This window comes from Emiliania huxleyi, assembly GCF_000372725.1.
Source record: "Emiliania huxleyi CCMP1516 unplaced genomic scaffold EMIHUscaffold_486, whole genome shotgun sequence".
NCBI classification, from domain to species: domain Eukaryota; phylum Haptophyta; order Isochrysidales; family Noelaerhabdaceae; genus Emiliania; species Emiliania huxleyi.
In genome coordinates, this window is record NW_005198347.1 from 18,173 (window position 1) to 29,408 (window position 11,236).

The following is an 11,236-nucleotide window of genomic DNA, read 5'->3' on the forward strand; positions in this document are numbered from 1 at the left end:
AGGGAGAGACAGAGCGCGGGGGCGGGAGAGAGAGAGAGAGAGAGAGAGAGAGAGAGAGAGAGAGAGAGAGAGAGAGAGAGAGAGAGAGAGAGAGAGAGAGAGAGAGAGAGAGAGAGAAGAGAAGAGAGAGAGGCGCGTCGGCTGTGACCATCCGAGCGGGCTCTCGCTCAAGAGAGAAGTTGCGCCTTGGCCATGCAGACGGAGCCGCTGACCGGCAGCACGTGGTCGATTTGCGTCGTGTGCATCTCGCAGATGGACTTGTCGCGGCTGAACTCGTAGGCGACGCACCTTTCCGTCTGTGAAAGGAGAGGAGGCCGCGTGGGAGGCGAGGCAGAGACGGGGCGGCCCGGGCGGAGAGCTCCAGAGATCTGCTCTGTGTGCGCTGTGAGCGTGAGCGTGTGCGTCTCTCGGCGCACGTGGAAGCAGTTGCTGCGGCATGAGGCCTCGGTGTGCCTTTTGGTGCCTCTGAAGATGTGCTTTGTCCCCGTCGTGCCGTCCTTTGTACGGCAGACCCCGTTTCTGCCACCCTTCACCGCGACGAAGTGTCTCTCGGTCCCATCTGGTGGCCAGGCCGGTGGCGGAGATGGTGGAACTGGCGGCAGCGGGGGCTCCCCCGGCGGGGCTGGCGGGGGCGGCGGAAGCGGCGGAATCGGCGGCGGCGGGTTGGGTGTAGACGCGTGTTGGGTGCGCAGCGTGTAGCGGATCTGCGCAAACGCCGCCAGCACGAGGACTGAGTTCATGGACAGAGACGTGATAGCCGATCGGCGTTCAGTGAAGAGGCGCTGTCCGGCAAACCGGGCTGTTCACAGCCTTGTTATTGAGAAGAAAATACGTCCTATGGCGCTGTGCGCTGGTCTGTGAGAGGTTGAGGTGCGAGCCCTGGAGGCCCTGGGGATGGGGGGAGACTACCCGCGGGCCATCGCGCGCCTAGAAGGCCCGCGCGCAGGGGGGTGGGGCATTGAGACCAGTCATGAATGAGTGCGCGACACGCATGTTGCGAGCAGCGTTGTTGATGTTTTGTTCACATTCGTTGATGTTTTAGTTGAAAACACGAATCAGTTGCTCGATGGTGAGGGGTATGTCTGTGAGCCATGGGCGCCAAAAGTCGCCGCGATTTTTCAGGGGCACACACAGCGTCATGGGTACGGAAAGAAATCTCTCTCTGGGTACGCTGATACGTGTCGTATTGGTTGCCAGTTCGTAGACAAAGAATCTAAGTAAGTAGCCCTAATGGTTGGGCTGGCGCGTCAGCAGCCCGGCGCGGCGCCGGCCGGCTCTGCTGGAGCGGAGGGCCGGGGCCAGCACCCAGCAGGGCTGGCCCTAGCCGCTGTGTGCTGGCCGGAGAAAGTCCTGGACCTTGCTTGGAGCGATATCGTTGGGGATCCCCCCGCAGGTGCCGCTTGCCACTTGGTTAGAGGCTGCTGGTCGATACTGGACAACTCAGATTTTGGAAGATCTGGATGGAAACCGGAGAGCTCAGGGCAACAACGCAAGATGAGACCGGAACGCCGAGCCTCGCAACGGTGAGGGAAAGAGGCGCGGGCGGATGGTGCGAAGTGAAGGTATGGACACACGCCCATGCAGGCACCCCAGGGTTCGGACTTTTTGCGGGGTATGGTATGGTACAATCGCGCAACCCACCTCGAGACCATACGCCCCCGCCTGCTGACAGACCCAGCCTCCCGGCTGCCGGCCTCGGGCGGTCAGGACCATACCCCCCCACCCTTAGGGCCGCGGCATTCACACTGCGCATCTCGCGCACCGTCCGTCCCTGTCGGGTCAGCTGCCCACCGGTCGTGGCACCTCAGCCGAGCTTGGAGCCTCACTCCATCACACCGACAGGCCACGGCCGTTTGGATCCAGTTTCGCGCCAACTGTTGGCGCGAATGCCACGTCGTGTCACCAAGCGTGCCCGCGAGCCAGGCTTCGCCTCGCCAGAGGCAGCCACACACGCCAGCCCTGAGACTGAGGCAGGCTGGCAGAGCGCCGGCCGTGACCGGCAGCGAAACCTTACGGGTATACATACATATATGTGCACTGCCGGCGACGTCCTCGCCAGCCTCGAGCGCTGCGATGGGTCTGCCGCCCCGGCTAGCTGTGCCGCCTGGACCGATCAACGGGTCTGGCCCTCGGGCGCCGGCCTGCCCCTCAAGCCCGCAGACTGTGCCGCTCGGCTGATGCAAGACTGGCTCTGCGCCCTGCCTACTGTCCCGGTGGGCCCCCTGCCACCGGTTCTGCGCGGATATGACAGCCTGCAGTTCGGCGACTTTGGCGATACGCCGCCCACGATCTCCAAATTCCTCGCGCGTTGGGCTCTGATGCTGTACGTCTCCTCCACAGCCGAGGTCCCCTACCGCTATGTGCTGCCGACGTCGCGCGCTAGCTCGTGGGCTTGGCTCCCAGGCGGCCCGCACGCCGCCCGCCAGCGGGAGGCTGACTGGCTCGTTGCCGACGTCTGCGCCCGGCACGTGCCCAGCACTGAGGCTGGCGCGGCGGGCCTGGCGGAGGCGATCATGGCGCGGGCGCGCGGTGAGCCACCGGCTGGCCGCAGCCGCCGGGTCGCGGCTTCGGGCCGGGAGCCCTACCGCCGCCGGCTTCTTCGCGGGGGCGCGACGTGGGCGGGGCTCTGGTGGGCGGGGCTGCTGCAGGGGCGGGTGCTGACCGCGATGGGGCCGCGCGCGGCCGCGCTGCGAGAGGCGGCGCTCGCACGCATCGACGAGGTTGGCGGCGCGGCGGTCAGCAGCCGGCTGTTGCGGCCCCGCGACTGCTCGATACGCGTCGGCCTCCACGTTCGACGCGGCGATGCCTGCCAGCGGTGGGCGGCTCCGGCGGACGGCGCCGTCGATCCCGAGGGCGACTGCGGCACCGCTGTCGGCAGGCCGTGCTACGCCACCTCGCACTACCTGCACGCGGTGCGGAGCCTGGCACGAGCGCACCAGGCGCGCAGCCGCTCCCACGCCGGCGGCGCTGCCTCGGCCAACGGCGAGGGTTGCGTCACGACCATCCTCCTCGCATCGGACTCCCCCTCGGTGGCGCTCGAGCTGGCGGCGGCAGCGGCGGCTTCTCGCGACTTGCGGCTGCTGTGGGTCAACATCCGCCGGGGCGCTGACTGGGGCGGCACCGCAGAGCTGTCGAATCTCGGGCTGGGTGCGGCCGCCGCCGAGGCCAACTTCATCGAGCGGCGGAACTCGCGCGGCCTCCTCAACCGCAGCGCCGTCCTGGGCGCCGCCCTGGCCGACATCTCCCTCCTCGCCACCGCGCACGCCTTTGTGGGCACCGCCGCCTCGTGGCTCTCGCGCCTCGCCCTTCTCTGCGTCATCGGCCAGTCCGGGTCAGTGCCGCCGTTTGCGCTGGTCGACCGGCCGATGGCCGAGCTGTGGCACACCACAAAAGGCGGCGCACTCTGCCCACCGCATGGCGCCGCTCGTGCGCGCAGCGGGCCGCGGCAATGAGAGAGCGCGGGGTCGGGGGTCGGGTGTAGGTCGCGTAAGGTCGCGGGGGACGGTGACACACTGTAATGCATCTGGACCCTCTGGACCCACTGACGATGCCGTACGAGGACGACGGTCTGGAGTTATAGCTCCTTCCTCGGAGAGCTTTCCCCCAGAGATGATCCCCATGGGTTTATTTAAAAGCGTGTACAAGCCTGTTTTCTTACTAATTTCATTCCGACTTTTTCCGCCGCAACATAAACGCTGAGCCCTGGTGTCGAGGTGTCGAGGCCCGGTGTCGAGGGTGTCGAGCTGCTGTCGAGCTGCTGTCGAGGGATAGAGGTGTCGAGGCCTGTCGAGGCCTGTCGAGGCCTGTCGAGGCCTGTTGAGGCCTGTCGAGGCTGGTACCATGCTTGACCGTGTCGAGGGGTGTCGAGGGGTGTCGAGGGTGTCGAGGGTGTCGAGGGTGTCGAGGGTGTCGAGCAGGTGTCGAGTGTTGTCAAGGGGTTTTGCGTCTAAGGTGTCGAGGTGTCCAAGGTGGCAGGATGCAGTTGCAGCCCATCAACAAAACTTGGGCAGCAGTTGCAAAGCTGTTTCATCCCTTAGTTGCAGCCTCAGTTGCACCCTGTTGATGTAGCACAACCTGAGCACAACCAGTATACTCTCTGTGGACATTTGAGGACATTAAGTGCCGGGAGTCATTGCCACTGTGCACAAAGGTACTGTGCAGGCGCAGCACCGCAGCAGCGTCGCCGCTGCAGCAGCGTCGCCCCTGCAGCGCCACCGGCGCACAAAGCGCAACTGACCACAGCGCTCATGGCCCATTCTGGTGCCATGAGTCAGTGGACATTGCCACTGCACAAGGTGCTGTCCAGCAGCTAAGGGCTGCCAGTACCCCATCGCAGCAGCGTCGCCGCCGCTGCAGCGTCGCCGTTGCAGCCGAGCGTCGCCAGTGCACAAAGCGCAATGGACCACAGGTCTGCACTCATGGCACAAGCTCACTGGTGTGAGGATTCATTGCCACTGTACAAGGTGCTGTGCAGCACCTGAGGGCTACCTGAGTACTGCCATGTTTGCTGCATCAACAGGGGTGCAACTGAGCTGCAACTTGAGCTAGAACTTGAGAGGCTGCAACTCAGGGATGAAAGTACTGCCAGCCAAGTTTGATTGCTGCTGCAACCCTGATTTCTAACTCTGACTCCAATGGGTCTACATCTCTGCTGTGTTAGGATCATCAGAGGTGTCGAGCGGTGTCGAGCGGTGTCGAGCGGTGTCGAGGGGTGTCGAGCGGTGTCGAGGGGTGTCGAGGGGTGTCGAGGTGTCGAGTTTGGCACCTTGACACGGTCGAGCATGGTACCAGCCTAGATGGTGTCGAGGGGTGTCGAGGGGTGTCGAGGGGTGTCGAGTTGGTCGAGTTGGCATGGGGTGTCGAGGTGTCGAGTTGGTGTCGAGTTGGTGTCGAGGTTTGGTGTCGAGGTGTCGAGGCCAGGGCTCAGCATAAACGAACCCACACGCACACACGGAGTACCATGCCCCAAAGGCGGTAGCCGCTGTGCCTGGCGACACGTGTCGAGGGGTAGGGGGGCTGGGGGTAGCCCCCTGATCGGCACCGCACCCCTACCCTCCCCCCCAAACAGCTCGAACCCTGCTCGGTGTGAACACAGTTCGTACACCGAGCAGCAGCAGGGAGCGGAGCTAGTCCGAGGTAGGGGGCCCACAGCGCCCCAAAATCCACCACTGTGGGATTTCGCGCAAAAGCTTGACTCTGAAAAGCTCGCATATCCCTGCGTTGAGCGCTGTGGTCGCTGTAGACTGGCTTCTCACGCGCCGGGCAGCGGGGAGGGAAGTGGGAGCCCGAGCCGCTCGGCGGTCTGCCGCGCCTCCTCCAGCGAGATCCACTCCACCGCCTTCCCGTCCCGCAGCTGCGCCGCCCGCTGCCCGTCCGCCATCCACTTGACGCCCTCGCCGACGGGGCCGCCCTGCTTGCAGAAGCCCGACACCACGTCGCCGTCGGTGTACCGGAAGACGCCGCGCCCCTCTATCTTACCCGCCTTGAACTCGCCCTCGTAGACGTTGCCGTTGGCGAACCGGTAGACGCCGCGCCCCTCGCGCTCTCCCGCCGCGTTGTACTCGCCCTCGTACTCCCCCTTCTGCACCTCGCCCGAGCGAACCATCGCGTTGTTCACCTTGATAGCGTAGTCACGGTACAGCTGGACGACCACCGGCTTGTCGCCCTTGCCCGTGAAGGAGGCCGCCTCGATCGCGGCGATCACGCGCTCGTTACGCGGCCCCATCCCCTCGTCGGCGCGGTCCTCCATCTCCGCCACACGGGGCCCCTCGCCGTCGATCTCGATGACCTTGGGCGGAAGCTCTTCCAGCAGCTTGCCCAGCCCTGGGTAGTATGCGAGTTGCGCGAGCGCCTCGGTGCTCACCGCGCTCTCAAACGTCGTCCACCTGCCAGCGGAGGGGGGGGGGGTAGCGGAAGAGGAGAGCTGTGGTGGTGTGTGCTGGCGGGGCACCTCTGAGAGCGGGGTTGGGGACTCTCGCACGCCGCATCGCGGCGGCGGCGGTGGAAGGGAAGGGAAAAGCGAGGAGGGGGGGTGGGGGGAATGGAGGGGTCCGAACCCGCGAGCGTGGTAAGGGCGGCCGTTGTAGAAGAGGAAGACGGCGATCGCGCCCGGCAGCGCACCCGCTGCAGCTGCTGCCGCCACCGCCTCCTCCGCCGCCGCGTGCGTTGGGAAGCGCACGCGCCGCCGGCCCTCCTCGTAGCGCGGGTTCTCAAACGCCCCGAGAGCACGGCGCAGCTTAGCCTCGGCGCCGGCTGGAGTGCGGCGTTCGTCAAGAAGGCGGTTGACCTGGGAGATGATGTCCTCGCGAGTGCCGTCCCACCGGTCGAGCTCGAGCTCCTCCACCATCTCGTCCGCGACCACCTCGGCCGTGTCGTTGACGGGATCCATTACGAAGGTGACCGTCTTTGCCTCGCCATTGAGCTGCACGACGATCGTCAGCTCCGCCTCGGCGCCGGCGCCATCGAGCCCGCCGCCCTTCTCGACGAGGATGACCACTTCGCCGTCCAGCTCCGCCGGGCGGGCTGGCACGGAGCGGTGGCGGATGACGATCGTGCCGAGGGCAGAGGCATAGACGTCGCCCATGACCTGCGGAGGGGTGAGAAGATGGGAGGTGTTAGGAGAAGCAAGGGCATGTGTGCGGGCGAGAGAGTGGGGAGTAGAGGAGCGGCGGGCGGTGAGGGCGGCGGAGGGAAGGCGGCGCGGACATCGAGAGCTTGATAGAAGAGCTTGTCCTCGGTCGCCGTCCTTGGCTTTTGCGGGAGCGAGGAGAAGCTGCGGAGGGGAGGTGAAAAGGGCGAGGCGGGAGAGGGCGGTGAGCGAGCGTGGAGCGGGTGCTGGTGTATGGAGAGAGGCAAAAGAGAGCGGAGAGGTGCGTGCCATGGGCTTTTCAGGGCCCGCCCCCTCCCACGCAGCGCAGCCGCTGGGTCCGGGATGGGTCTGGGGCGGCGGGCGCACTCCCAGAAGAGGGCGGTCACGTGCTCGCCGAGCGGGTGGCGCAGGAAGCGCCGCACGTTGGCCAGATACTCTCCGGTCACGTCGGGGTGGTCCGGCGAGGCCCAGCCGTAAGTCAGCCCGGCGACTTCGCGGCTCAGCGAGCGCAGCGCCGCAACGGCCTCCTCCGGCGAGAGGAAGATGCGGATGCCTATCTCCGTCTCCATCCACTCCAGCTCTTGCCGGCGGAGGAGCTCGGGCAGCATCGCCTCGGAGCCGTCGGCGCGTAGGAACTCGGCGCGAAGCAGCTTGATAGCGCCCGAGCGGAGGGCGGCGACGAGATGCTTGTCGAGGGCCGCCAGCAGCGGGATGCCCTTGTGGTCGGCGGCGGTGAGCGCGCTTGGCTGCCCGTTGATGTGCTCACGTACGTGCTCACACCTGAAGCTGCCGTGCGCTTTGCAGAGGTCACCGGCATGGCCAATGTCTGGCCATTCGATCCGGCCGAGGTGAGGCATGGAGCGCGATCTGTGTAGTGGCATCCAGAGGACGGACCCCGCGGTCCTCCTGTTGGTCCTGCCGGAGAATTTTACCAGCTGCCGGAGAAAACAGCGCGCCCGCCTCTGCCAGGGGCCCCTCCACTCGCCTGCACCTGCTCGAACCCTGAGCACTGTGCGGCGTTGCACGCTCGAGGTCGTGCATGATGTAGTAATCATTGTCTTGAGTAATGCGCTTCTCTCGACCGAGAGCGCTAGCCTCTACCCCTTCGGTCCGTCGAATCTCGGCGCGGCAGATGCGACGCCGAGACTGACGAAACCTCCCTGTGGTGGGCTGCTGAGCCTCCCCCACACACAAGAACACCACTGGGACACCCATGACACACTAGAACAGGTATGCCACGAGGCGGGATGAGACTAGACGTCTCGGACGAGACTCGTCACTCGACGGAAACCTAAATCGTGAACATCGGGTTGCTGCGCGGCGGGTCAACCCCATTATGCGCAGTCATCCAGATGTCAACTGCACCTCAGACAGTCGCCGGCGTGGGCGGGAGGGGCGACTGTATCTGAAGGCGCGGTAGCGGTAGACGGGCAAGCCACAGCTGGCAAGATGCCGATCGCCATTGACCTTGCTCGAGCCGCGGCGAGCCCTGAAAGTGGAGCGTGTCAGGATCGATTGCTCGGCTGTGAACTGACCTCGCTGTGAATGTGACCGCCGTCACAGACACTATTGTCCATGAATGGTAGACTGAGAGTAGAGTAGAATCGGGTCGAGCGACCGGCCCAGTCGACCGTCCCCTCCCCTCAGCAGAGCGGGCGAGAATCCTAAAGGATTCACGCCTCCTCTGCCAGGGGCCCCTCCACTCGCCTGCACCTGCTCGAACCCTGAGCACTGTGCGGCGTTGCACGCTCGAGGTCGTGCATGATGTAGTAATCATTGTCTTGAGTAATGCGCTTCTCTCGACCGAGAGCGCTAGCCTCTACCCCTTCGGTCCGTCGAATCTCGGCGCGGCAGATGCGACGCCGAGACTGACGAAACCTCCCTGTGGTGGGCTGCTGAGCCTCCCCACGCTCGACCTTTGAGGTAGTATGATGGAAGGTCGATGCCCGGAACGGCCTAAGCTCAGCTGAACCCCACGCATAGACCTCCTCGAATCACCTCAAAGGTAAGGGATGGCAACTGGCGGTTGAGTCGCTGACGTCGCACGACCATGCGCCCGAGAGACCGATCGTGATTATCGACCGATCTCGCAACTATCCCAGCGAGTAGTCCGGTGCTCCGGTAAAACCCCCCCGCCCCCGCCGTAGCGATGACGATGAGGAAATAGCACCCGACGCGAGTCGGGCCTACACTCGCTTGGGTGGCAAGCACGCCACAGTTGCACTCATCAACAGTGTCAAACACCGTTGCCACTGTCGACTTAAACGATAGCAGCTGCCGACCTGATTGCTGCTTCGTCGTGACCCAAATTTTAACTGAGCGAGTCGATGATCCTGCCCATACGGTCTGCTGCTTCGACGTCGAAGAGCATTACTCCGACCGTGTCGTCAATCGACCATTGTTGCCCCATCGACGACATCGGCCGAAATCATGCGTCGCGCAAGGCAATTGAAAGATCGACCACGAGTGGATCGATCAACCTGCCCATCTGGCGTGCGCCCAGAGCTGGTCTGGTAGCAGCCAGTGGATCTCTCTGAATCTGAATCCGAGCGTGAGACTAGTCAAGCATCTACTCAAAGTCCCTACACAGAAAGAGGCGAGTGAGGGACGCTCTCGGCGGATCTCTGGACAGCCTCGGCCGATCTCGGCCCACCTCGGCCAATCTCGGCCAATCTCGGCCAATCTCGGCCAATCTCGGCCAACCTCGGCCGACCTCGGCCAATCTCGGCCAACCTCGGCCTATCTCGGCCAGCCTTGGCCATCCTCGTCCACCCTTGGCCCACGCGCCAACCACCTCGGCCCACGCGCCCAACAACCATGGCCCACGCGCCAATCTCCCATCAGTGGTCGATGGCGGGCCCATCGAGTGCCCTCCCGCCATCGCCTCCGGCAACGCCCCAGTCGAGTCCGGTGTCATCAGTGACAGGTCCATTCGACCGAACCGAACCCGCCCGACATCCTCGGCGGCCGTCTCTCAGGCCCTACGCCACGCGGGCCGAAGGGTCAGAGATTGACCGTGGAGCGCGCCGCACTCGCCTGTTGCCCCACACGAACACCACGATCCCCATTTAGGACGGGTAGTCGTGCGGGGCGCTCCCAGCCACACCGACTTACTCGGGAGCGTGTTGACGGCGCCACATACCTCCATAACTACTCGGAGGGCGGCATGTCGTGGCCCGTCCCCCGCCCTTGAGGGCGTCGAGACGGGGCCGACCGCGTCTGCCGTAATGAACGGCGGCGAGTGAGGTCGACCCTCGCCCATACCTCCATCCACGGCCATGCGACACGCGGAAGAAAGCTGAACGGGAGCCTAGGGTCGGTCGGCAGCAGCCCGCCACCTGCAGGCTGCTGCTCGACCGCCCTGGAATCAAAGGCGGGGATGCCAACCTCTCGTCTGGCCCACTGAATGTATGTCGCCCGTACCCGGCCGCTGCTCCCGGCAGTAACACGAATACGGTTGACTGTCCATCCGGACATTCGAAAGTATCAACTCGCACCCGGTCCCCGCTCCCGGCAGGAACACGAGTACGAGCCAGCTGGGTTCTGCTCCCGGCAGGACCAACAGCTGACGATACTCTCGTCTCCCACGCTCGGTCCCTGAGACCAGTTACACGAGCGCGAGAGTCAGCCGGGCCCCGCTCCCGGCAGGACCACAGCTGAATTCAGCGAGCGTACAGGCTCGAGGTGGCATCGCCTCCTGATCCGCAGCGGTTGCGTCGCTACGAGTAGTACGCTCGCGGTTCACCACCCTGCACCGAGCAGAGCGCGGATCCAGAGCATATTTCATATAGATCCGCAAGGCAAACCACGGCGACCATCCCGCTGACAGCAGTCCATACTGTGGCCACGGCCTCGCGTCGTTGCTTCCACGCGCTGTCTGCAGAGCCCGTAAATACAAAATCCCCGTCAGGCGCAGACCCGTCTGAAGCCGCTGCTGACGCACAGCCGGCGGGTCAATCAGACACTGGGTGCTGGCCGTCGATGGGCTGAAGTGTGGGTTGCAGGGACAGCGCGCGAGGAACTGAAGCAGAATGCATCGGTCTGGGTCCTATCGACGCCAGACTCGACCATATGCCGACTACCTGCCTCCATTGCGGAGGTAGGCGAGGATGGACTGCCACTTGGCATCTGTCCAAGTCTGGGGAACCGCACTGGCATCAAAGATAGTGCCAGAGAGGCGCCCCAAAACACTGCAACGGTAACGACACTGGCATAGCTCGCTGGATTGTTGGCCTCGCAATGGCGACCCACCATCGAGGCGTCAGCGGCCGAGCAATATCGCAGATGCTGTCGCGTAGGCCGGCCGGGACCACATCGGTGAGCTGACCCAGCAGAAAACTCGACGACAACAGACATTCAACGCACACCAGTTACTTTGACTGTGCGCTGACTCACGCGTCCCCGCGCCCGTAGAGGAAGCGAGGCAGTCGAAAGACGAGCGCGGTGCCGTCAACGACGACACTCGGCTCGGCTGCACCCACCGCCACCACGGCAATCGCACCGACAAAAACGATAAACGTAGAGAACCGCAGGAAAGCATGGCACCGCACGCGCCAGCAAGGCACGAATGACGTCTGAGCGAAGCCAAGGCTCTCTGCGACTGTATCTGAAGGCGCGGTAGCGGTAGACGGGCAAGCCACAGCTGGC

At 64.5% G+C, this 11,236-nt stretch overlaps 2 protein-coding genes across 2 annotated transcripts; one reads left to right on the forward strand and one right to left on the reverse strand.

Moving 5' to 3' along the window:
• Positions 1 to 2,030: 2,030 nt before the first annotated feature.
• On the forward strand, positions 2,031 to 3,452 carry EMIHUDRAFT_246002 (hypothetical protein; the record flags this gene model as incomplete). The annotated part of the gene is made up of 1 exon (XM_005767537.1): positions 2,031 to 3,452. One exon carries the CDS (start codon positions 2,031 to 2,033, stop codon positions 3,450 to 3,452), a length of 1,422 nt encoding a protein of 473 aa, XP_005767594.1.
• A 1,799-nt stretch (positions 3,453 to 5,251) lies between these two features.
• Positions 5,252 to 7,446, reverse strand: EMIHUDRAFT_119448 (hypothetical protein; the record flags this gene model as incomplete). Its single annotated transcript, XM_005767538.1, has 4 exons — positions 5,252 to 5,885; positions 6,057 to 6,586; positions 6,706 to 6,772; positions 6,956 to 7,446. The coding sequence occupies 4 exons, from the start codon at positions 7,444 to 7,446 to the stop codon at positions 5,252 to 5,254; spliced, it is 1,722 nt and encodes a 573-aa protein (XP_005767595.1).
• Between the last annotated feature and the right edge of the window lie 3,790 nt (positions 7,447 to 11,236).